The sequence below is a fragment of the Hibiscus syriacus genome, unplaced genomic scaffold, assembly GCF_006381635.1.
Source record: "Hibiscus syriacus cultivar Baekdansim isolate YM2019G1 unplaced genomic scaffold, ASM638163v2 tig00111852_pilon, whole genome shotgun sequence".
NCBI classification, from domain to species: domain Eukaryota; kingdom Viridiplantae; phylum Streptophyta; class Magnoliopsida; order Malvales; family Malvaceae; genus Hibiscus; species Hibiscus syriacus.
Genome location: NW_024063204.1, coordinates 58,618 through 83,829, shown reverse-complemented (window position 1 = coordinate 83,829; position 25,212 = coordinate 58,618). Strand labels below are relative to the sequence as shown.

General features: G+C 36.4%; 3 protein-coding genes and 1 pseudogene across 3 annotated transcripts; 1 reads left to right on the top strand and 3 right to left on the bottom strand.

The window, feature by feature from the left end:
* Window positions 1-551: 551 nt before the first annotated feature.
* On the bottom strand, window positions 552-16,754 carry LOC120172562 (ubiquitin carboxyl-terminal hydrolase 14-like). The gene is made up of 20 exons (XM_039179992.1): window positions 16,438-16,754; window positions 15,665-15,836; window positions 8,360-8,472; window positions 7,921-8,254; window positions 7,561-7,655; window positions 5,913-6,046; window positions 5,769-5,825; window positions 4,029-4,106; window positions 3,655-3,709; window positions 3,533-3,568; window positions 3,216-3,296; window positions 2,726-2,924; window positions 2,549-2,606; window positions 2,353-2,475; window positions 1,865-1,953; window positions 1,696-1,785; window positions 1,412-1,582; window positions 1,189-1,313; window positions 959-1,097; window positions 552-866 (listed from the first exon to the last, which is right to left on the bottom strand). Exons 1-20 carry the CDS (start codon window positions 16,549-16,551, stop codon window positions 688-690), a joined length of 2,442 nt encoding a protein of 813 aa, XP_039035923.1. The 5' UTR covers window positions 16,552-16,754; the 3' UTR covers window positions 552-687.
* LOC120172563 lies at window positions 14,343-15,363 on the top strand. Its single transcript, XM_039179993.1, has 2 exons — window positions 14,343-14,555; window positions 14,646-15,363. Exon 2 carries the CDS (start codon window positions 14,672-14,674, stop codon window positions 15,161-15,163), a length of 492 nt encoding a protein of 163 aa, XP_039035924.1. The 5' UTR covers window positions 14,343-14,555; window positions 14,646-14,671; the 3' UTR covers window positions 15,164-15,363.
* Window positions 16,755-19,744: 2,990 nt separating the features above from the next.
* On the bottom strand, window positions 19,745-21,337 carry LOC120172549. Its single transcript, XM_039179982.1, has 2 exons — window positions 20,817-21,337; window positions 19,745-20,105 (listed from the first exon to the last, which is right to left on the bottom strand). The coding sequence occupies exons 1-2, from the start codon at window positions 21,237-21,239 to the stop codon at window positions 19,746-19,748; spliced, it is 783 nt and encodes a 260-aa protein (XP_039035913.1). The 5' UTR covers window positions 21,240-21,337; the 3' UTR covers window position 19,745.
* Window positions 21,338-22,514: 1,177 nt separating this feature from the next.
* Window positions 22,515-24,546, bottom strand: LOC120172552 (annotated as a pseudogene).
* Between the last annotated feature and the right edge of the window lie 666 nt (window positions 24,547-25,212).

The window sequence follows — 25,212 nt, the reverse complement described above, 5'->3', positions numbered from 1 at the left end:
TGGAGCATCAGTTTTATTTACATAAACAGAGAAGCCAACAACGTTGCTGATGTACCGGTCACTACCCTTGCTTACTCGCCTGCTGAAGCCCAATGACTCCTCCAGCTCGATATGAAAAATTAGAAGAAGAAAAAACTCTATTCGCTGTATGGGGATGGAGCTTTGAACCACCTCGAGTTCTGCTTTATTATTGTACGCTCGACGAGACATGGAGGAGTTGTAACGTTTTTATAGAATTAAATATCACATACTATCAAGTGATATTTTCATAGATTTATTATTGAGAAAACAATTAATAATATTTAAGAAAAAAACTGCTAACACTTGATGGTTAAAATTGATAACTAATTTGATTTATCGATTCAAGTGTGCTATTCAATTTCTCGATTTTGGTTTAATTTAATTTCTCAATTCCAAAGGTTCAATTGGGTACAATAAAAAGTTCAAGTGACTTAATTGATATTTTTGAAAGTTTGATGGCTTCATACACCTTTAAACCAAAACAAATGTGGCAAGCGTAGTAATAACTACCCAACAAAGCATCAAAAATTGAAAGAAAACAAAAACTGTGAATTTGTATTAAGGAAAAAAAATCATAGCATGGGGATTAAAATGTATGGAAGTGCAATGTTATTGGCCACCTCTATAAAAGACCCAAAGGAGTACCTAAAGTGTCCCAAGTGAAATTCAGCCATTGATCCTCTCAAAGAAGTACAAGTAACCCATGTCCTTGGGTGGATTGATTGAAGCACCAACCTTATCATCGTTGAATATCACCCACCTACCATCTTTCAGGATGTGAGCGACATAATGGCCGCACTGAGTCGAGGTTCCGATGTGACTCACTATCCCGAAAAGCCGGTATCCTTGCATTAACCAAACATTGCAGGGTAAGAAGTCTAGCGTGAAAAACAACAAACAAACAAGACAAGTTGAGATTCGAAAAAAGATGACTCACTTCCTCCTCCGTCGGGCAGTCCTGCATCAACCGGAGTAGGCGTGCTGTTGCTTGCGGTATCCGTACCCATAGATGATGCAGAAGCATAGGCATTGGGATTGCTAAATATCCAATCTGTTGCTTTTTCAATGTCGCCACCCTGTAAGAACGTTAATTTTCCGAGCATAAGAAAACAGATGTGGAAAAAGTTCCAAACCCGTAAAAGACATGAAATGCTGCGTAGATTTTACCGATGCCTTCAATGCCATTCGAGCAATCTCTTCTTGAAAACCAAATGAGACCAAAGTATCAACGGCTGACTGGTCGATAGACGCCTCAGCACCTTTCGCACTATGGGAGATAGGAGCATCGATATCTGAAAAGATAGATCAATGATTACCACTTGGATATGATGCTATCTGATCCTTTGCAGAAAGGTTCAAAATTATGCTTATAATGCCAAATTCCGAATACCTGGATCATCCATATGAGAAAGCAACCAGTTCATGGCCTCTTCCACACCAGCATTAGAAGTGTTTATGGCAGCTTTCTGACAATGAAGCTGGTTAAACCCCATTGAGGCAAGCTGGGCAACAATTGCATCATCGGCAACAGGCTGACTTGATTCCACCTCACCCTCAGGAACTATATGCAGTAGAAATAATAGATGCCAATAAAAAAAATTACAAATCAATAATTCTCTTTTACATCATCTTCTCAATTCAATTATCATTCACGGAATCCATTAATTCACATACCAGCCTCTGGCAACAGTTCTTCTCCAGGTTGAAGGCCTTTGCTGCGCATATGGCTTATATCTATGATGTCGGGAACATCTATGTAGACATCTGAACGAACAATACACATGATGAATATCGATTCAAAGTAACATGCAATGTAAGTAGTAGCAACATCACATCAACGTACCAAGCTTTTTAGGAACCCAGCCTGCCTCCATGACAAACTTCCTCATGTGCAATACCAAATAATCGGGGAATGAAGTTAAACCAGCAGTCCTGTTGTGTAAAATACAAAAGAGAAGCAATAAGCCTCCAAACACTATACAGTGCTATCAAAAGAATACTCTAAGGTTGCTAGTCAGCAGCCATTGATTAAACACCATCAGTTAACTATAGTGTTGCGGGCGGCCAAGGATTTTGGCGGTCTTGTAATGTTATTGTACTTGGTTCTTATACAATAAAATTTCTAAGGCACTCTTTTCCTCCTTCCAATGTTCATTAAGTCCTTGTTGCTTGACGGATATGAAGGGGGTTTTTAATGAGGCCTTCCTTATTATAAAAAAAACTATATTGTTATCCTTTCTTTAATGGGAACTATATGCTTATCTCAGACCCTTCTTCAATAGTATACATTACCTAAGGGCTGACAACCCCATTAAAGAGCACAAATCTTACTTGAGAGCTGTTGTCTTAGCCTTCAATGCAGAGCTATAGAAATCGCGTATCTCCTCAGGAGCTGCAAAGTTTGCTAAGCATGCTTCTAGAGGTACCCTTGGACGAACAATTTCATCGTTGGATCTGTAAAACAAGGTAACATAAGAAAAAGGTCCAAAGAAGGCTAAAAGTACCATATAAGATCATTGGAACTTACACATCCTTCCCCTCTGACATCTTTTCAGCTTTGATTTTGTTAAAAGCCTCCAGCTCTTCTGAATGCTCAGAGAAAAAGGCATTAGAATTTAACTTTTTAAACAGAAGAACAGAGATATGAACAAAACATACAGACACACACACAAACATATATATATATATAGAAACCAAAACTTACGTTTATTAGTAGCTTCGTGCAGTGGAATATTCAAAGAGAGAATGTAGTCAAGCCTTTTATTATAAGCAACCTTCCCAGATGAACACAAGATACGATCTTCAACACCAAACTTGAAACTCCTTGAGGGATCCAGTTCAGGTTTTGCAGCATTAGAACGTTCAACTTGGTCAAGAAAATGAAGGAAGAACTCCAAGGCATCCTACAGACAATTCAAGTGTCCATATAAGTAACTGATGGATACATATAGGGTAGATTATGAGCCCCAAGACACATCCTACTGTGCAATGAGAGGATTAACACACACAGGCCCTATTGCAATGACAAATACTGTCAGCTAGTCACATTGCCATATCTATCCTTATAACTTTTACATCATTTTCTTTATGGAATCTAAAAGAACCATTTTGTGATTACTGGAAATGTCGCAAATTCAGGTTAATGCTAGAAACCAAATAATTATTCCATGGTACAACTAGTAGAGTTGGCATACCTGTTGTCTCATGGTAGAAAACTCAGGATGACTGGCTGCAATAACTGCTTTGAACATGCGAGGAGGAATCCCTTCTTGTTTCTGATATTTTCAGAAGGTTAACAAATGAAAAAAGGTTAACAGAACTGTCAGGATTGTTCAAACATATCATGTAGGAATGATAATAAAATTACTGATGATTTGAGACACAGATTCTATGGCTAAACACCTAAATTTCTGGTTGCGCATATACTTGTACCACAATATACTTGGCAAATCCATTATATCATCTAAGAAGTAAGAATCTCCTAGATCAAAATACATAATGGGAAGCTTACAGCATCTTTTACTGAAGGTGTAGCAGTTCCATCTCTCTGGATGATTAAAAAAATCAATTAATTCATTAATCAGGGTAAAAAACAACTTTGCTAAGAAAAACAGATTGATATGGCAACTGTACCTCTGATGCTGGAAGAGAATATTTCCCAGAAAGCAAACCATGTGCCAGTTTTGTTCTGCCACACAACCAAAACGGTTACATGATCATTGGAGTAGAGAAGAGGCAAAAGTATCAAACTACTTACTAAATGCATAGCAGAACAGAGCAGGAAGGGAAAATACCAAATCAATAAGTTCAACAACAACAAACATCAGAATAAGAAGAGAATCTTTGTGCGTCACTGCGTTGTATATAAAATAACATAAAGGATCACCACACGATCTTTGTCAAGAAAGACAGCAACAAAACATCATCATAACAACCAATATTGTAGGAACTATTTTAACACACAACATATTGAAATAAGGAATTAGTAACCAGAATAAGAAACTTACAATTGCATGTTGAGGTCTACAGTTGGATCAGCTGGAGCTGTCTCAAAAGCCATTTTTAAGTTTTGGTTCATATAATATCTGAGACCACAATATGAGGAAAGAGAGAGGAGGCAAGAGAAGCAAATAAGCATGAGAACTTCCAATTAAGCTTTGTGAACACCCCAATTTTACCCCAATTTGAAAACCCTAAAATTTAGAAAATTTTCTTTTAATCCCTAACTTTAGTTTAGGATCAAATTGAATCTGTTGGGAATTATGAGGGCTTAAATGTAAATTTCGGTGACTATTTTTGCAATAGGAGTGAAACTTTAGGCCATTTTCGAAAACCCTAAAGAGTACAAGGATTTGTGATGTAATTTGCCCAATTTCTTTTATGTTCAAACCCTTGGCTCTATTTCACGATTCAGCGGATTGTTTTTTTTTTCTTTATTTCTTTTCACTTGCGCCGTTCATCTCTCTCCTCCTCTCATCTCCTTGCCGCATCGCCGCCTCCGTAGCAAATCAAGGTCACCGGTAATAGCCTTCTTCGACCGCAACCCTTCATTCTTCGTCCTTCCTTTGTCACACATTTCCGTTCAAGATTTGGAGACTTTGACTCGGAATCGGAATTATCGCCTCCTCCGCCCTTACCGACTCACTTTGAACCAACACAGGAGTTGATTCAGTTCGACCCTTCGATAGAGCTGACCGTAGGAATAGTAGATCGTCGTTAGAGTTATTGTACCGAGGCATCTCTGCTCAATGCTAAATTCTTTGTGTTGTTTTGATTGTTCGACTTATTTGTTGTTAACATGAGAGTATGACTGATTTGTGATTGTTAATTATCTTGTATTTATTTGAAAAATGTTACGTGAAATGCGTTGATATGTCGGATTCAAAATTTATGAGATGCATTTGAATTATTTGTATATGTAGCCATTACGTTCGAATCATATCAGAATTCAAATATGTGTTATTCGGATATATGTTATTCCAATATGTGTTATTCGGATGTGTTAGTCGGATCGGATCGGACATCGCATATGTATGTCATTTGCATGTCATATTAGGACGAATTTTGATAAGAGAAATTCAGTGCATTCACTCGACGGGTTGATTGTCACTTTTGGATTCAGAGGTCTCTGCCTTGTGGCAGACCCCACTTGTTATGGTGTGGTTTGATTATAGATAGTCTGGTTCTAGGAAACCCTCTCTTCGACTGGTGGATAGGAATATGGGTGGGTGCATGAGCATTTGCATAATATTCAAATATTTGATTATCACTATATGATTCAGACTATGATTAATGTTGATTGATTCAGAATATGCAATGACTTGTGTTTGTTTGCACTTTAGAGATATACTAAGTTTATTAGCTTACACCCCTTAGTTCCTCTCTTTCAGTATGATTTCTATTCTACTTTTCCTTTATCAAACATTTATTTATTTTCAGAATTATTTTTATTATTTGTAATTGGGACTTCGGACATTATAATTAATTCTGAATATTTATCATTTATATCTGATTTTTCTCGGACATTTGTTTTCAATAAAATTTTAAAGTAGGAATTTGAGGAATAATTCTATAATACTAATTACTAATTTTTAAGTTTTAAATCGAGCATGGTTTTCGTAAGGGACAAGTTTCTTCGTGACTCTAGATTCGACCTAATTTCTTCTAGGTCGGGTTTAGGGGTTACACTTTGCTAAAACTAAAATCAAAATTTAAAGTGTATTCACGATATTAGCTTTATAACTTACCGTCTACAAAATGACTGCGTTGAAAACACAACTTGCATGGTTGCTGCCATGTAGCAGCTGCATGAGAACAAATTTTGTTAATCAGAAACATCAAATTATTATTTTGTTACCAGTATCCTTCGCCCTATTCACAATCAACATTACCTGTTTCCAAGATTCACAAGACCTGTATAACCTGGTCCAAAAATTGGTTCCACATCCTGCCCACTTTCTTGAATTCTATTCCAATCAAAGTTGGTATTCTGGTCAAGCTCCCTTTCAGCAGTTGTCATTTCAGTCTAGAAACAGATAGAGATTATAATATCTAATCAGACGGCACTAAATCATTTATAAACACTTCAATCTCCTTATTTTTTCTGGTAAGCTTTGAAACTTACATTCTACAGTAATGATATCACTTGTTTACAAGTCAAGCTATTGTCTGTCATGATTTATACAGAATATTGTTGTACTTAAATGTTTTGTTTTATGGAAACTCCAACTGCAATAAACATTACAGACCTTAAGGCCGACGCAATTCATTTTTAGCATGGTTATCAAAACCGGACAGGACCGGCCGATTCAACCGGTTGAACCGTGAACCAGTGGCCTGTCCGGTCCGGTTACCTCACAAAACCGGTATGGCAATGAAACGGCTGAAAACCGGTAAAACCGAGGTGAATCTGCAAAACCGGTTTGAACCTGCAAAACCGGTTTGAACAGCCGGTTCACTTTTTTTCTTTTAAAAAAAAATTAAATCAAACGACGTCGTTTGTTCAACGAGCCGAGTCAAATTCAAGTATTGCTGAGCTCGACTCGAACTCGAAAACTTTAAAAGTAAGCTCAACTCAACTCAAAAACTCACGAGCTAAAAATTATCAAGTTCAACTCGAACTCGAAATATAATATTAAAACTTGAACTCGAAAAGGCTCGAACTCAAAAAAAAATTAGAAGTTCGATTGAAGCCTAAAATTTGAGCTCAATTGAAGCGAAAGAATAGTTCGCTCTGTGCTCACCAAAAGGCTCCATGATTTTGAATATCAAATTACTTCTATTATTTATAGAAGTAAGTTTGGATGCTCTTCTATGTTTCTTAGCCATGTGGGATTGTTTTGTTCTCATATTTTTACTCTTTAAACTTTTGGGATGCTCTTCTATGTTTCTTAGCCATGTGAGATTGTTTTTTTTTTAAAATTAAACCAAATGACATCATTTATTATGATTTTTTTAAGCCCCAATTTTATTTTTTTGATTATAGTTATATAATTATATTTATTATTTAATATGTTTTACCTTAAATATTATGTTGTAGTTGATTTGAATCATTTTGTTTCACTTGATTTTATGGTTTTTAATTTATATATGTTATGACTTGTGATATTTTTATACCTTTTAATATTGTAAACTTAAAAAAAGTGTTACATTTATATTAATATTGCTTTGAATATTATGTAAAATTAAAAAAAATATTATTTTATATAAAATCCGGTTCAACCGCGGTTGAACCAGTACCTTCACCGGTTCAATGTCCGGTCCGGTTTTAAAAACATTGATTTTTAGCAAATGTCATCATTCAAATGTAATAACTACATTGAAAAGTTTATATGCACTAACATATCACAAAATGGGCATCAAACTTAAGGATTCGGAACCACTTCCAGAATGCAAGAACAAAAATGAAATTGGTAGGGATAATAAACACAAAAGTAAAATTGCATAACAAAATTGCCAATGCAACTATAGCATCACTATCTATGTGTGTTTTAAGGACAACACTAAGCAGCAAATAATTAATCAAAAGAAAAAACTAACCTTTTGCAATGATGAGAAATCAATACCAAAATAAGCCAAATGCTCTGCTAGATGTGGGTCTATAACGCTATCATCCTCTGGGTAAGAGAAAACATCTGCAATGCCAGAATAAGTTACCCAAGGTAAGTTCTGACAAATGTCAAAACCAAAGCTCAAAAGAAAAATAATCACCAAACTGTATTTCAGACTTTCAGTGCCAAAAACCACATTTTCAATACAAAGATATCTAGGGTTGAAATTTCATCAGTATCTGAGAGCAGAGAGAGTTTATAACAATTCTGGACTGACGGAAAATTACTAAAATGACACCAGAAACAAAAATATATATAGACGTGAAATACAACTATAAGGAAGCATTACCTGCAGCTTCAAGATCAGAAGTAATTGTCCCAAGCTTTACAGCTAGAGGATAGCCAGTCTCCCTGTAGTGCTCAACGGCATGGTTGTTACCACCAGTTCCATCCCAATTTTTCCTCCCACAGAGGATCATTCCATCAGTAAGATTTAACCATAGATTATCTGTTTTATCACACTTGGCACATTTCCAACCAGATGGGGGAACAACAACATTGCCAATTTGCTGCAACTCCATTGCATATGTACTTTTTTGCTTCTTATCAGCTGTCCAGGCTGCAACTTGTTCTTTCCGTTCAGCACCCTCAGCCAGTAAAATAGAATCAACTGCCAACCTTACCTACAGTATTCGCAAGGGATAAACAAGCCTGATTCTCCTCCGAGATGAAGAATTTCTACATTTAATTTGAAATTCTATAAAAATAGAAATTGAGACAATTCATACCTTCTCAGGCAACTCCACAGATGGAAAAGGAAGTGTTACATAGCTAGGCAAAATGACTATGTTGTGAGTTTCTTCATATTCTGGCTCATTGTTGTCAAATCCACCATCAATACCTATAAATCAAATTGCATAGATTAATCAATTTCACTAAAGGTAGTACTAAGCAATAGAATCCTTCAGAAAACATTTTAACTTCTCAAACTTTGGCTTGTACCAATTTGTAGTTTCACAAGGGTTCAACAAGCAATAGCTCTAATTTTATAAACATGCTAGTACATGGATAAAATTGTTTCTTTTTCATTAGCAGCTGCAAGCACCACTTATGCTTTAACACATAATCAAAGAAATTAAAGATACTGGCCTCAGAAGTGCATTATTTAATGGTCTCAACTCAGAAGTATCGGACATGATTATGGATTTCAAATAGGCATTTTCAATGTTTCCCTTATATTTGGAGCCGCAGAAGAGGGAAAGTTTCTTCAGAGAATGTTTGGACGGCGTTCGTTGATCACCTCAGTAAACGAGTGTCTCGACGAGAGTTAAGGGAGTTGTTTTCATCTCACGGTCCGGTAGTCAGAGTGTTCATTCCCAGAGAAACAAGGAATCCGAAATACAAATTCTTTACTTTTGCTTTTGTGCATTTTGGCAATGAGGAAAGTCTAAAAAGGGCGATAGCCAAACTGAATGGTTCGATGATTGATGGTTGGAGGATTTCAGTGGGTACTGCAAGATACAAGGATGCTAGGGTGAGGTCAGTCGGGAACAATACTTCCATGATGTTGCCTTCAAGGTCGAACACAGAAGATCATTCAAGGTCCAAAGAGAAAGGTGTTATTAACAGGAGTGTAAGAGATACAAGATCTTACAAGGAGGCCTTACTGTCTGATAGATTGAAGAGCAATGCATCGGACCATAGGGATCGGTAGATCGATGGTTTCAACAGGAGGAAAGGTATAAAAAATAGTTGGGAAATGCATATTCCGTCAGAGAGCTCCAGTTGGGTGAAGAGATCATTAACGGGGATCATCAAACATTCTTTTGAGTTCGAATTAGTCCAGAAGGCCTTAGTTAATGAAGGTTTTGATGTCCAGATTTCCATATGGGGTTATGTCTGGAATTCTTGTGTTATTATATTTAAGTCGACGGAAGAAATGATGGATGCATGGCTAGAGAAAAAGGATGAGTTATTTTTCTGGTTTGATAGATTGGCACTTTTATTGAACGATGATGGTGTTCCAATGGCTTTTTGCCTCGTACATCTGTTTGGGGTTCCATTGTTATGTTGGCAAAATTCTTTTTTGGAACGGGTAGTAGGAAAGTGGGGATTGGTGGAAGAGATTCATGAAGATACAGTCAACAGAACAGACCTATCGATGGTGAAGATTTTGGTTAGGGTGGCCAGCCCTTATGATGTCCCTGAGGAGATAACTATTGGATCCTATGGAAGGTCGTTCAAAGTCAAGATTAAGCTGGGTTCGGTGCTTGAGTATTCTTCAGTTTCCTTTAACAAGTCGCCGGTGGGAGGCTCCGATGAGAGAAAAGTTGGAGAGAAACTTTCTGGAGACAGTCTGTCAGATAGCATGGAAAGTGCTGAACGTTCAGAAGAAAACAGCAGACAAAAGGTAGATATTTGGTTTGACCAAGGAACTAACACGGGTTTGTTTGGAGTTGGTGAGGAATTTCAACTCCCAACGATTAACAAAGTTGGGAAAGGCATTAATGGTGTGAAGTCAGCGTGTCAGGATCTTGGGAATAACAATTATGGTGAATACGCGGGTTTGGGATGCAGATTTTCAAATTTTTCGGCTGATGGGTCTGTAGCCCAATCATCAGATAATGGGCCACTTGGTTCTCCACCTCTTAAAATTATTCCAGCTGGGCCTCTTGTTAAGCTGGATAAATTTGGGAAAATGGACCAGAAGCAGTTTCTGGTTGAATCTGCAAACTTAGAGGAAGATAACAATGGAGGTCTGCCACTTTCTGGTTTGAGAAAGTGTTCTAGAGGATTGGAATCAAATTTAGAGGAAAAGCCGATTGACTACATTCTATGTTCTGGAAGTAAGATTTCCAGGGGAAGAATGCTTGAGCGATCCAACTCTCCATTGTCTACAAAGAGTGAACCGTTGGAAAAGAGAAGAAGTATTAGCTTCAAAAGGGTCTATAAGAGATCCAGGGAGAGAAGACATTGGTTAGAGAAAGATGAAATTGTTGTTCCTCGAGAAGAGGAATCTCTAGAGAGCCCAAATGGGAAGATTGTGGATACTAATTCAGTTCTGCTGGTCAGTGCAGTTGCAGAACCTAATTTGGAAGGCTGTATGGGGCTTACTTTGGAAAGGCATGTTGTTGATAACAGTTTGGAAAGTATGGGTGAAGGGTGGCACTTACAAGGAGATAGTTATTCTTTCAACTCTAAGTCTTCTAATAGAAGAGCCAAAAGATTGTTGACCAGACTTGCTTTGGACCAAGTTAGCATTGAAACAGTTTCTTCTTCAGATTTTGCTGTTCTTTTGGAGGAAGCTCTAGCTACTTGGGAAATTAGTAATAGATTGGGTGTGTCTTTCAAGGGTGGGAAATCAGCCTTTTTGGAGAAAATAATAAAGTTGGAGGAGGAGTTGAGGCTGGTCTGATTTTCGGTGCTTATTGGGTTTTCTATTACTTATTGGAATCATGATGAAGTTTCAATTAGCCATTATTACGTGGAACGTTAGGGGCTTGGGAAGGAAGGAAAAACACAGAGCTGTTCAAAATCTAGTTTTAAAGAGACGTCCTATTTTTCTTCTATTGCAAGAAACTAAAGTGGAGAAGGTTCAGAGACAATTTTTAAGGAGAAGTGGTTTGAATACTCTTCAAGGCTTTGCAGAATCTCCAGCAGTGGGTTCTGCTGGAGGGCTATTGAGTTGCTGGGATGAGTGCTCTTTTGAAGTTGACAATCTTATTATAAACAGGAGGTTTATTGCAGTTTTTGGAAAGTTTCGAACTTCACAGTTTAGGTGTGGTTTTATTAATGTTTATGGGCCTAGTATTGAAGAAGAGAAAGCAAGCTTCTTTGAAGAGTTAGCTGTTTTTATTTGTGGACTGAATATCCCTTTATGTGTGGGAGGTGATTTTAATGTGCATCTCTCTGAAGAGGAAAAGGTGGGGAGAGCTCCAAACAGAAGTTCAATAAGGATTTTCAGCCAGTTTCTGCAACAAACAGGGTTAATCGATTTACCTTTACATGGGGGCAGATTCACGTGGTGTAACAACCAGGATTTACCCACCTATGTTAGACTGGACAGGTTCCTCGTTGATGTTCATTTCCTAGAAGCATTTCCTGATGTTACACAATACTTGCTGCCAAGGTCAGTGTCAGATCATAATGATGTTTTTCTGGAGAATGAGGGGGTCAGTTGGGGGAAGAAACCCTTCAAACTCTTTAATTATTTGATGGAAGAGGACGGTTTCCAGAACTTAGTAGAGTCTACTGTTAAAGAATGCAAGTCTGATCAGAGGAAAGCAGGAATTCTATCTATCCTGAAATCTACTAAACTGTCGATCAAACAATGGGTGGGGAAGAGAGACCATTTTCCTTCTGTAGAGATTACAGATTTAGAAAAGAGGATTCATTTGGAAGAGGTAAACCAGCAGCAGAGGCAAGGTACATATGGTTGGGACAGAGGATCAGATTTGAACAATATGAGATCAGAATTATGGAGGTTGTATAAGATTGAAGAACAGATATGGTTTCAAAAGTCGAGAGCTAGATGGGTGGAAGAAGGGGACCGCAATACAAGATTTTTTCATACTTGTGCGTTGATTAGGAGAAAGAGGAATTCCATGTATGCTTTGAATGTCAATGGAGGGATAACCCAAGATCCATCTGTCATCAAAGCTTGTGTCAAAGACCATTTTTTTGGAATTTACAACTCTAGTTCTACTTTGGAAGTAGAAGATATGAAGATGAATTTTTCAAAAATTTCAGTGGAGCAAAGTAATATTCTGGAAAAAGAATTCACGGAGGAAGAAATATGGGAGACTCTACAATCATGTGATAGCAACAAAGCTCCCGGCCCGGATGGTTTTAATATGGGCTTCTTCAAGAAATTTTGGGTTGTTCTTAAGGTTGATATTCTGAAATTCTTTCATAACTTTTATTTAGGGAAAGATTGGGAACATGGAGTAAATCATACTTTCATTACTCTTATCCCCAAGGTGGCCAATATTGGTGGATTAGATGACTATAGACCTATAAGCCTTGTAGGAGGTTTGTACAAGATCCTCTCAAAATGTCTTTCGAGGAGATTAAGGAATTGCATTTCCGATGTAATAAGCCCTATGCAGTTTGCTTTCATTCCAGGTCGTCAAATTCTGGATTGTTCTCTTATAGCCAATGAGGGGATTGATTTCTGGAGGAAAAAGGGACTTAAAGGTTGTGTGTTTAAAGTGGATTTTAGAAGGGCTTACGACACTGTGGATTGGTCTATTCTTTTTAAGGTTATGGAGAAAATGGGTTTCGGTTCTAAATGGAGAAGTTGGATAAAACAATGTGTTACTACTGCTTCTATTTCAGTATTGATAAATGGGGTACCTTCTCAGGAATTTCCTATGGCTAGGGGTCTCCGCCAGGGCTGTTCTCTTTCGCCCTTGCTTTTTAACTTAGTTGGGGAACTCCTAAATGTTTTGCTCTTAAAGGCTGTCTCTGATGGACTGTTTTCTGGTCTGCATATTGGGAGGAATGAGACTGCTTTCAACTTATCTCATCTGCAATTTGCAGACGACCTAATTATTTTCTGTGGGGCTTCGAAAATGGAAATTTCAAATGTTAAAAGGGTCTTAAGAGTGTTTGAAGTTGTGTCTGGTCTGCAGTTGAATCTTAAGAAAAGCAAGCTATTTGGTGTTAATACGGCTACAGAGGAGGTGGAGGAGTGGGCGTCGTCTATTGGCTGTGCAATGGGGAAATTTCCTTCTGACTACCTAGGTTTGCCTCTTGGTGCAACACGGAATTCAACCGCTCTTTGGGATCCAGTTGTTTCAAAATTTAACAACAAACTAGCAGGTTGGAAAGCTGCCACCCTTTCCTTGGCAGGGAGACTAGTTTTGATTAAATCGGTTCTCTGTTCTCTTCCTACTTACTACTTGTCTATATTCAAAATTCCATCATCCGTAACTTCTAAACTCAACTCAATCATGTCTAAGTTCTTATGGGGAGGAGGAGCGGAGAAAAATAAGATTCATTGGGTTAGTTGGCTTAACGTGTGTAAGCCAAAGGAGGCTGGTGGTTTAGGAGTGTTAAATATTAGCAATATGAACAGGGCACTATTGGGGAAATGGTCTTGGAGATTTGCAAATGACAAGGATGCTGTTTGGAGGAGAATGATCTGTTCAAAATACAATATTGATCCTTTTTCTTTATTGTTCAATCGCAAAATCCCAGCTCAAGCTTCTTGGATTTGGAGCTCGGTGGTGAATTCTTATTTTAAAGAAGACTTTTGGTTGCTATTTTCGCAGCATGTTCAGACTAGAAGTTGGGAATGGTCAATTTATTCAGTTTTGGCAGGACAAATGGGCAATGGACTGTCCTCTTAAGGTTTCTTTTCCGAGGTTGTTCGCAATCTCTACAAACCAGCTTGGAAAACTGATTGAATTTGGCGAGTTCAGCTCTTTGGGATGGATCTGGAATATTCAGTTGAGGAGAAGCTTAGCCGATTGGGAATTTGAACAGTGGGCTAACCTGATGGCTATCATTTCTAATTTTTATCTGTCTAAAGAGGCAATCGATGGTCTGATTTGGAAAGGAAACGGAATTGGTGTCTATTCTGCTAATTCATGTGTGAAGACTTGTTCTTTGGCTCAGAAGGAGGATTATGTTTGGAAGAAATTTGTGTGGAAAGGTCTGGTGCCACCAAGAGTTGAGGTATTCATGTGGCAGGTAGTTCTTCAAAAACTGCCAGTGAGGTCTGAACTGGTTAAGAGAGGGGTTACGGGTATAACAGATCTTTCTTGTCCTTTATGTAATTTGGAGGTTGAATCTTCTTCTCACTTATTTTTCTCGTGTTCAGTTGTGTGGTCACTTTGGAACAAATTTGTGCAGTATTGGAGTCTTTTTGTGGTTTTTCATACAAATGCGCAGAAGTTTCTTCAAGCTTGGGAAGATCTTAATCCTAGGTCTGCCATTTGGAAGTTCATTCCTGCCGTTGTTATTTGGACTGTTTGGAAGGTAAGAAATGATATTGTTTTGATAGAGGGAAGTTTGACCATCTTAATCTATTTTTCTTAGCAAGAGTACGACTTGCATCTTGGTTCTCAGCTAAGTTTGCAGATTCTGGTATTTCAATGGATTCTCTAATCGGGGACCCGTCTCTTGGGGATTCATGCTTCCCTCTCAACAAATCGATGGTTACTACAGTTCCTTGGTCCCCCCCTCCTAAGGGCTTTGTAAAATTGAATGTGGATGCTGCTACAAATTCGGATTGGAACAGCAGTGGAGTTGCGGGTATTCTAAGAGATGAGGAAGGTCTTATTCTAGGATCTTTTAAGGAGGCCACGGGTCCAGGTCCACCTATTATGATGGAGCTAAGGGCTATTCAGAAGGGCTTAATTTTCTTTGATTCAGTGAAAGGAGGTATTAATGGTCGTTTATTGTTAGAATCAGACTGCAAATTGGCCGTGGATTGGGTTAAGAATGGAACTTTCTGCCCTCAGATTTTTGTCAGTCTTGTAAGGAACATAACTATCAAGCTAAAAGAAGTTGAGGGTGTTATTAGATGGGTTGCTAGGGCAGCCAATATTGAGGCTGATGGGATGGCTAAATCTGCCATTGGCTAATTCCAGTGTATCTTAGGGGTATTTTATTTTGGGTTTTTTCAAATTGTTGTAAGGGGCTTCTTCTTGTTGTAATCTTAGGTATTATCATTAATGAAGTTTAAGGCACTCTTTTCCTCCTTCCTCTGATGAAGGAACTCATTATAAGTTCCTTAATCAAGAAGGGGGTTTTTAATGAGGCCTACAATTCCTATCAAAAAAAATGTCTATACATTGAGATCACGAAAATATAACCTACACTACTGCAAAAATTAAGTGCAAAACAAGATAGGAACCCTTCTCAGTTCCAGAGTTATCAGGGGCATGCAATATGAACTCAAGGTGCTAGAGCCGTTATAGTTGCTTAAGGCACACAAAAAAGGGCTTGCTGGAGAAAAGGAACAGTATGTATATTCTGACCCGCCAACATGAACAATAACAATACCACATAGTGTTCACAAGAAGCAAGCAATAACAGTGAAAAAAAACAAATTAATCATAAGTACAAGAATATTGTAAAAGTACCAATAGCCAAAAGTGCGGGTTTCTTCAATGGCCTATCTTCTGAAACCAACTTTTGTGTTTGCTTAATATGCAGATACACAGGATTTCCAGTCTTCTCGTAATTCCAAGCCACATGATCTTTCCCGAATGCAAGAAACGTATTCATATCAACAAACAATCCTCCTTCTGACCTCTGCAAAAATTAAACCTCATTTGAGAGTTAGTGAAACAAATTTTGAACAAACAGAACCTAAAAATAATACTAATAACAAAAAGAAATGGAAAAAATACTGAGTCAAGGAATCTGAGCTTTAACTAACTTTATGGAAGCCAAACAACAAATAAGCAAAACAAAGTCGAAACAATCAAAATTCAAAACAGATATCGTATCATCAGAGTGTTCTTAGTTAAAACTAGTTACAAAAGACACGTGATCTTTCCGAAATGCTAGAAAAGTATTGATAACAACAAACAATTGTCCTTCTGACCTCCCAAAATCCAACATCATTTGAGAGCTATTGAAAAAAAAATCGAACAAGCAGAACCTAAAAATAATACTAATAACAAAAAGAAATGGAAAAATCTTGAGTCAAGAATCTGAGCTTTAACTAACTTTCTCGGGAGCCAAACAACAAATAAACAAAAACAAGTCGAAACAATCAAAAGTCAAAACAAGTATCGTATCAACAGAGTGTTAGTCAAAACTAGTTACAAGAAATCCAGTAGTTCCTCAAGAAACGAACAGATAACAATCGAGAAATTTATATATAAAAAATAAACGAAAGGAAGAGTACCGGAGAATCGAAAGAGAGGCAGCATTCTTGCTTGTAAATGCGATTGGTAGGTTCGGGGATCCGAACCCTAGAGAGATTGGATCGGAGCAGCTCCATAGGGTTTATCTCCGCCATTTCCTTCCGGATTGATTTAGGTTATAAAGAGAGGGAAAGAATAAGGCTTTTTCCCTAATTTTAAGCAAATGCAGAGGCTGTTCTTTTTCTCCGAAAGATTGATTTCTTTTTTCCTGAGAATTTCTTCTTTAATCGAGAGAGATAAAGAGGATGAGTGTGCTTTTGAAGCAAGGCTCTTCGCTGAATCCCTCCAAACCTCTTTAGCCAAGTAAAAAATGACAATTAAACAAAGGGTAAAATATGCATTTAATATCAAAACTATCAGTTTTGATCCATTTTAGTATCTAAATTTTCATTTTTTTTTAAATCATATTCATCGTTTAGTTTTTATTTCATTTTAGTATCCGTTATTAAAAACCTAACACGTTTAGTACTTAAACTATCAGTTTTGGTTCGTTTTAGTACCTAAACTTTCATTTTTTTAATTTAACATTAAATTTTTTAACATGTGTACTAAAATGAAACAAAAACTAAATTTTATTATGATTTTTTTTAAAAAATAAAAGTTTAGATATTAAAATAGGTCAAAATTGATAGTTAGATACTAAACGATAATTTTCCCTTAGAAATCAGAATATGACATTAAAAAATAACTAAATTTGGCTTCCGACCCGACTGGTTTCATAGGATTGAGTTTTTCTTAAAAAAATTGAGGAGGATGAATCGGATCAAATTCGAGTTTAAATTTAAAATAAAAAATGTAACTTCATCTGATTTGACCAAAAATAATAATATAATTATTATTTTTCTTCACCAACAGTTAAAAATAAACAAAATTGATGATATAATAAAAATTTTATTTTTATTCAATTGTGATGTGGTATTAGTTTATGGTGACACGTCAATATTTTTTTGTAATGATAGATGATCAAAACGTAATCAAAATGTAAAGTTAAATATGACTGTGAGAAAAAATAGCTAAGGTGGTGTTTGTTTTCACTGTGCAAGCTCTTCAAACCACTTATGTATGCGTCGCGCAGACCACGTGTAGACATTAGGCTTCGCAAACTGTTTGTTTTTTAGAAGACAGAAGCTCTTCAAACGACTGCTCGAACTCTTCTTGGTGCAGACTTTGTTTTATGTCTTCAAAGGTCTTCAAACCTCTTCAAGAACAATTATAAAATATAGTTATTTATTAAAATAATTTTAAATAATTTAATAAGGTTATTTATTTTAAAAAAAATTATTATAAAAAAATTTATTTTAAAAAATTATTATAAAATAATTTATTATAAAATATGGATTGATTTATTTTAAAATAATTTATTTTAAATAATTTATTAGTATGGATTGATTTAATTTAAAATATGAATTGATTTATTTTAAATAATTTATTAGTATGGATTGATTTAATTTAAAATATGAATTGATTTATTTTAAATAATTTATTAGTATGGATTAATTTATTTTAAATAATTTATTAGTATAGATTGATTTATTTTAAAATATGGATTGATTTATTATTGTAGTTGTATGGATTGATTTATTTTAAATAATTTATTAGTATGAATTGATTTATTTTAAAATATGGATTGATTTATTTTAAATAATTTATTAGTATGGATTGATTTATTTTAAAATATGAATTGATTTATTTTAAATAATTTATTAGTATGGATTGATTTATTTTAAAATATGGATTGATTTATTATTGTAGTTGTATGGATTGATTTATTTTAAATAATTTATTAATATGGATTGATTTATTTTAAATAATTTATTAGTATGGATTGATTTATTTTAAATAATTTATTAGTATGGATTGATTTATTTTAAATAATTTATTTGTATGGATTGATTTATTTTAAAATATGGATTGATTTATTATTGTAATTGTATGGATTGATTTATTTTAAATAATTTATTAGTATGAATTGATTTATTTTAAAATATAGACTGATTTATTTTAAATAATTTATTATTGTAGTTGTATGGATTATTTAAATTTCAGTATTGTAAAACTAAAATTATTTAAATCTCAGTATTGCAAAATTCTTTTAAGTTTAAAAAATCAGTTTATTTATATTTCAGTTCATTTTAGCAGTCTGCAGACGTTAAAAAACAAACAGTCTTCTTCTTGCAGACTTTTGGTCCACCTCTTCTGCTGCAGATGCCTGCAGATGTGGTCCGTAGACTGCAGACCTTTTACCTCTGCAAAAACAAACACCACCTAAGTGACTAAATAGAACTATGAGAATAGTTGTATGACTAAATACATGCCTATTTTTTCATCGCTTAAAGTACCAAATTAAAAAAATGTACAATACAGAAACCAAATATGCAATTAACCCTACAAACGAAACCCTCAAACAATCACCGCATGTCACTTGGATCTTATTCAAACGCGATCACTGTCTCTGCCTGCAGCGTTCTCAGCCACGTGTACGACTCCATGCGCCTCACTTCCGGCGCCTCGCCCACTACCTGCACGGCTGAAACCAAAATTATTCCCTGCCTGCGACGGTGCTTGCTCCAGCTTCGTTTGCAACCATGTCGAGGTCAATTGCCTTCTAGAACTTTCTCTTTTATTAAGATTTTCAAAAGAACTCGAGTTTTCAATTCTATTTCTTTTAGTTTCATCTTCAACAATAGTGTAAATGATAGTGTCAAAGCATATTAAGAAAGCTTTTATTTATTGGAAAATGTCACATGTAGAAGTAGAGTTAATTTTATTGTTTTCAGTTTGGTTGTTCTTTCATCTTGTTGAACTGGAACATGAGCAGATTAAAAGCTTGAGGGACATGAGCAGATTAAAAGTTCCCTGGCTCACATTGGAACACATGCACTTCTAAAAATGCTTTTGGTATTATCTGCTTGTCCATTCTTTCTATCATTTTTATTTTTTTCATTTCTTCTTCTAATGGCGGTTAAACCATTTAGCATCGCATTAGATCGTTTGTACTGTTTCTTCTACCCTGTACTCCGGTACTTGGTTTCCTATTTTGTATCTGAAAATTGTACGTGTAAGTCATGCTATGATTTAGAGAGTGGATTTAAACTTAGGGGATTCCTTTCTTCCTCTCCAGATAGATAATTTTGTTCATGCGGACATGCATCCTGGATATATTCTTGTCTGTATAAAAGAGATTGGATTTAAACTTCGGGGATTCCTTTCTTCCTATGAACTCTTTTCCGAGTACAAAACATATTTGGTCACCATGCAATAATTTTTTTTTTCGAAAATAATTTTCTTTTTACAAATCATCAGGCAACTGAAAGTACTGGGAACCAAAGATTTGTTGATAAATGTTTTGAACAAAGACGACAATGGAACACTTGCTGCTGTTGAAACCGTCCCAAAGGGGGAAAGTGACCGTGACCGAGAGCGTCTTCTTGGCCGATATGTCGTCCACGATGCAGAGCTTTTCGAGTTTCCGCACGACAAAGTCGTTGTAAAGCACTTTCCCTTTGTTCTCGCCGGAAAGGCACTCGTTCGCCAATCCGCTCTCGTACAACGCCACCATCACATTGTCGACGTTGTTGTCTACCTTGTACCTCAATGCTCCGATTAGGGTTACTTCCAAGGTCTCTGATGTTGGCCTCTTAAAATTTGCCTGTTGGCACATTGCATGCATGCATGCACCAAGTCACTTGATTTTCTTAACATAAAAAGCAGCGTTACACAATTTGGGGCTATTTAAAACTCTTAAAATTTTTTGAGGCTTAAATGATTTTTTTTTTTAAAATTTGAAGGGTTTAATTCAAAAAAATTTAAAAGGGGTCAAACTATATTTAAAAACAATTAAGACTTAATGAGAACTCTTAAAAATTGTAAGAGGGACTTATTAAAAATATTCATAAAAAATTGAAACATAATAAAATTTCTGAAAATTTTAAAGGGACCAAATCAAAATTTTAAATTTTTGGAAGGACTAAATGTTAATTTTCCAAATTTTTGTGGGTACAATCAGGTATTTGCTCGACAAAGTCCAGATAAAATTATAAACTTCCGGTGGGTTAATACTACAAATTATGTATTAAAAGGATTTAAACTGAATAATTAACTTTTAGGATGGACAAAAAATGCAAGCTTTCCATTTAATCAATTGACTAAAAGGACTTCAATTAAATTATTAATTTCTCAGAGGGGCTTAATATACAACTTTTTTTCATTTAATCAAGAGGCGCTTAAATCGTTCACCAGTTAGATTGATAGATAGGCTGACAGAAGGAACTAATTGATAAAATATTAGTAATTTGAGGATGATAGATGTAGTTTACCCCTACGAAAATATCACAAAAAGTGGGAAAATTACGAAGTAAACCTTGAATTTTGGAGCAGGGAACCTGGGAGCATTAGCAATGGTGGACAACAAAGCATCTTCTTCATCAGCCGGACAATGAGCCCTGCCCTGAACCACGATCTGAGGCGTAAACGCTCCGTCGAGTTTCAACGCCTTGACGTACGCCTTCTGCCGGACGTTCCACTTGGTCGAGGCGTAAGGGTCTTTCCATCCCGTGTGATCGACATGGTAAGACAACGCCACCACCGGCGCATCCAGCAGGTAATCCCCCCTCACCAGCCTCGACAACAAAAGCTCCGCCGCCGGCGCCTTCGAACATCCCTGGGAAGAGAACAGCTCCACGAGTACCGGCGAAGGTACCGGTGCATCGACGATTGCCGCGTTTCCTTTTCCGTTGATCGATCCGGTACACTTGCCTAAACAGTTGAAGAGACGACGCACCATTTTCGACCGACGTTGATGGTGGCGGTAGTCGTCTCTTTCTCGCTCTCCCGGGGATGGTTTAGCGCCGGCCAATCATTCCACAACAAAAAGGGAAAGAGATTCGACAATCAACACAGATTGTTTATTTTGGTAACTTCAATGTGTGGTCGGGAGGGAAATATGGCGAGGAAGATGGTAACTTCTTTTTTCTTTTTAAATTAGTCCTTATACTTTTGAATATTTCAATTTCGTCCTCAAACTATGACTCTCATTCCGAATATGTCCTCAAAATTTCGAACATTCTAGTTTCATCTAAACTGTGACTCTCATTCTAGATTAGTATCAAAACTATTGATTTCAATTTCATCTCAGCCTATCAATATATGCCAATCATATCCCATGTAAATAAAACCATATATTATTATATGTTGAAAAAATATAAAATCTAGGTTAAGTTATGGTTAAAGAATCTCTTTCTAGTTGCTCTGGAACAATTAGGAAGATTCAAAAGTATTGGGATTAATTTAGAATGATGGTCATAATTTGAAGAGTGAAATTGAAATTTCAAAAATTCAAGGACTAATTTAGAATGAGTTCTAGTTTATAGATGAAATTGAAATGTTCAAAAGTTCAATGACTAATTTAGAATGAGAGTCATGTTTTGGGATGAAATTAGAATATTCAAAAGTATAAGAATTAATTTAGTAACATAAAATGTGTAAGGATAAATTATATATTTGGTAATTGTACTTTTTTGTCTCTCATATTTCACTCATTATAGTTTAAATCTTTTTAATTTTCTCATTAAACTTAATGCATTGTGTTTTTTGGTCACTCGGCCGTTAAATAATTATTGACATTAAAATGAGATGTTATATAGATACAAAACGACATCGTTTTGGTAAAAAATGTTTTTTAAAACAACTTCATTTTTAACACCGTTAACTATTTAACGGCAGAGTGGCCAAAATAGGAGAGATAATAAAATTCAGTAACAAAAAAAAACTAATGTATTAAATTCAATGAGAAAATTAAAATTTTAAAATTCACTTAACAAAATAAAAAAGAGAGTAAAGTTTGACGATAAAATTATTAATTAAGTCAACAATGGTGAAACGTTGCAACTTAAATGTGATTTTCCACTCATCTATGGTACGAAATGAATATATATTATGAATGTAAATTTTCGGGAAAATAACATAATGTATAATGTAATAAAAGAAAAACCTTAGGGTCGTTTGTTTGAAGGAAAACAATTTACAGAAAATGTTTTTTTTCATTTTCCTATGTTATCTGATTGTCATCTATCTTCCCCGAGGATTTACGATTTGCGAAAACACAGCACTGGAGGCGGCGTCTTCGGCATCATCGTCGGTGCCAAAATTTCCGTCATCGATCATACTTACACTGTTATCGAATGGCTCGAGCGGGGTCAACTGAATGGTCGGGATATGGTTTGTGCTGTTATCATCAGGTTCCATTAGTGCTGATGAGGACTCCTCCAGCTGAAGGGCGTATTCGAGGTTCCATAAAACATCTCCCATTGATGGCCTTGACGATGCCGTACTCGGCAAGGCACTTCTCAGCCGTCTCTCTGTACTTCTTAAGAGAAGCTGGATTTACTTTCCTGGCCAGATTCGAGTCCATGATTTGATCCAACATGCCTTTCTTCTGCCAGTTCATTACCCATTCCGCTATGCTAACTTGTTCTCGGGGGAGAACCAGATTTAAAGCCGGCCTAGTGCATAGAACTTCCATCAGGACCACTCCGAATGAGTAAACATCCAACTTTTCGGTGAGTTGCTTCCTTCTGAAATATTCAGGGTCAAGGTAACCAAAGCTACCCTTAACAGCAGTACTCACATGTGTTTGATCTAAAGCCGGACCGGTTTTGGAGAGACCGAAATATGCTACTTTGGCTACGAAATTCTCGTCCAATAGGATGTTCGTCGTCTTCACGTCTTGGTGAATAATGCTTTCTGTTGCACTGGTGTGGAGATAATGAAGTCCCTAGCAGCCCCGATGCATATTTCGAGTCGTTGCTTCCATGACAGAGGAGGTAGATCTCTTCTATAGAGATGACTTCTAAGGGGTCCATTAGCCATATATTCATAAACAAGAATCATTTCAGATCTTTCGTCACAGTGGCCTATAAGAGAGGCGAGGTGCCGGTTCCGGAGCTTCGATAACATTTCGATTTCGGTGCGGAATTCGGCAATGCCTTGTTCAGATCTGGGGTTACCTCTTTTGACAGCAACTTTAATCTCATCTTCAAGTGTTCCTTTATAGACCCTTCCGAAACCACCAACTCTAAGAAGTAGGCTTTCATCGAATTTTTTTGTAGCATCGAGGATTTCTTGGAAGGAGAAGAACCGGCCGAGGTTGGAGGAAGCCAACGAGATGCAGCTCGCCGTTCCACTCCTCTGCGATATTGTCGATTTTTTTGTCATAGTCAGAGAGTTCCCGTGTAAAGGTAATGGCAACCACGAATGTCCTTGTTGAGTAGTTTCCGACCTGCGATACGCCATGCAACAATAGCAGAATCCGACTAATGCCGCTGCAACCACAAATCCTACAACAGAACCGATGATTATCCCGAGAATGAGATTCTTAAATCTTAACCGAAGAAAGACCATCAAGGCTTCCAGCATCATTGATGAGCTTCATAATCTCCAATCCGTTAATCGTTCCATTAGTGATATCTGCCATCGAGTTGGGACCAGTGATAAACGTTAACGTGTCTGATTCGACCGAAAACTTAGGGATAAAGTCCTTATAATAAGGCACATTTAGATCACCAGTCAACGTAGAGAGATCAAGACTTGCAACAGCAATATCATCATTTATGTACATATTGAAAACCAAACTGTTGAGAGATTGAGTCAAGATATCGCAAAAATGTGTCCGAACCAAGTACCTGAAGTTCGGATCGACGGGGAAGACCCAAGTTATGTTGAAGTTCATGCTAGCTACATTTGCATATCCCATGGCTTCTGCAGTGGCATAGACCAAATTCGGTGTTGTTTCCGGTCTAACCGAAGCCGCGTACTTGATAGAAGCCGGATTGGCAGAAACATCCAGAGAAGAACTGTTAACATGGAGATATTTCAAATCATTCTCCCATATTCTCCCCAATGTATCATTCTCAGCAGTGATCAATGGTCCTCCCATATTCAACCGATAAACAGTCTCCATAGAGAACTCCGAAAGTCCGCTAATATGAGCAGATGGATTCGGTCACCGAATCCGGGATCGAAACTACTTCGATTCCGTTAATGAACGAAACCGAATTGTTCGAAGCGGTGAAGGTTAGTGTCAAGGTATCCATCATCGATCTGAATTATTTTTTTTATTATTTAATATAAAATAATTTAAAATATACAATAAAAACAAAAGGTGATCGAACACCATCATCGGGATTGTGGTCGTTCGGTCTCAAATTTTTGAGTCGCTTTGTCTCGACACCGTGAGTCTGAATCTGACCTCCATTTTGTCGAAACTTGCTCCGAAATCCACGAATTGGATATTGAAAGTGACGAACCCGAAACATTTTTGTCGAGATTCACATATTTTGAGATATTTTTCGATGAAATAACCATCAAATCATACTCAGGGATTGAGACAAACCTACCTATAAAATTTACAACCAAACGGTCACCGTCTACGACGGTCTACGACGGCATCTGACCACCTTCTGTTTTTATTTTATATTTTTAATTATTTTATATTAAATAATAATAAAAATATCATATCATATGAAAATAATAATAAAATAATGTACGACTATTAAAATAGTTATAATTCGAAAATTCAACGAGTAAATTAGAAAAAATAAAAGTATGATGAGTAAAATAAGAGAGAAAATAGTTTAATGAGGAATACTGTAATTTACCCAAAAATAAACACATTTATATATTTCAATGTATCCTAAGTTGCCTGGGAATTTATTACTTCCACCAAAGAAATAGAAAAAACCCTATCTTTCTCAGTAAAT

Excerpts from the sequence above, each read along its gene's own strand:
- LOC120172563 (XM_039179993.1), top strand. The coding sequence starts at position 14,672 with ATGGATTCTCTAATCGGGGACCCGTCTCTTGGGGATTCATGCTTCCCT.
- LOC120172562 (XM_039179992.1), bottom strand. The coding sequence starts at position 16,551 with ATGGCGGAGATAAACCCTATGGAGCTGCTCCGATCCAATCTCTCTAGG. Across the intron at positions 8,255-8,359 it reads CTGTGGAGTTGCCTGAGAAG|GTAAGGTTGGCAGTTGATTC; the intron begins GTATGAATTGTC and ends CGAATACTGTAG. Across the intron at positions 5,826-5,912 it reads CTTGTGAATCTTGGAAACAG|CTGCTACATGGCAGCAACCA; the intron begins GTAATGTTGATT and ends GTTCTCATGCAG.
- LOC120172549 (XM_039179982.1), bottom strand. The coding sequence starts at position 21,239 with ATGGTGCGTCGTCTCTTCAACTGTTTAGGCAAGTGTACCGGATCGATC. Across the intron at positions 20,106-20,816 it reads TCCCTGCTCCAAAATTCAAG|GCAAATTTTAAGAGGCCAAC; the intron begins GTTTACTTCGTA and ends ATGTGCCAACAG.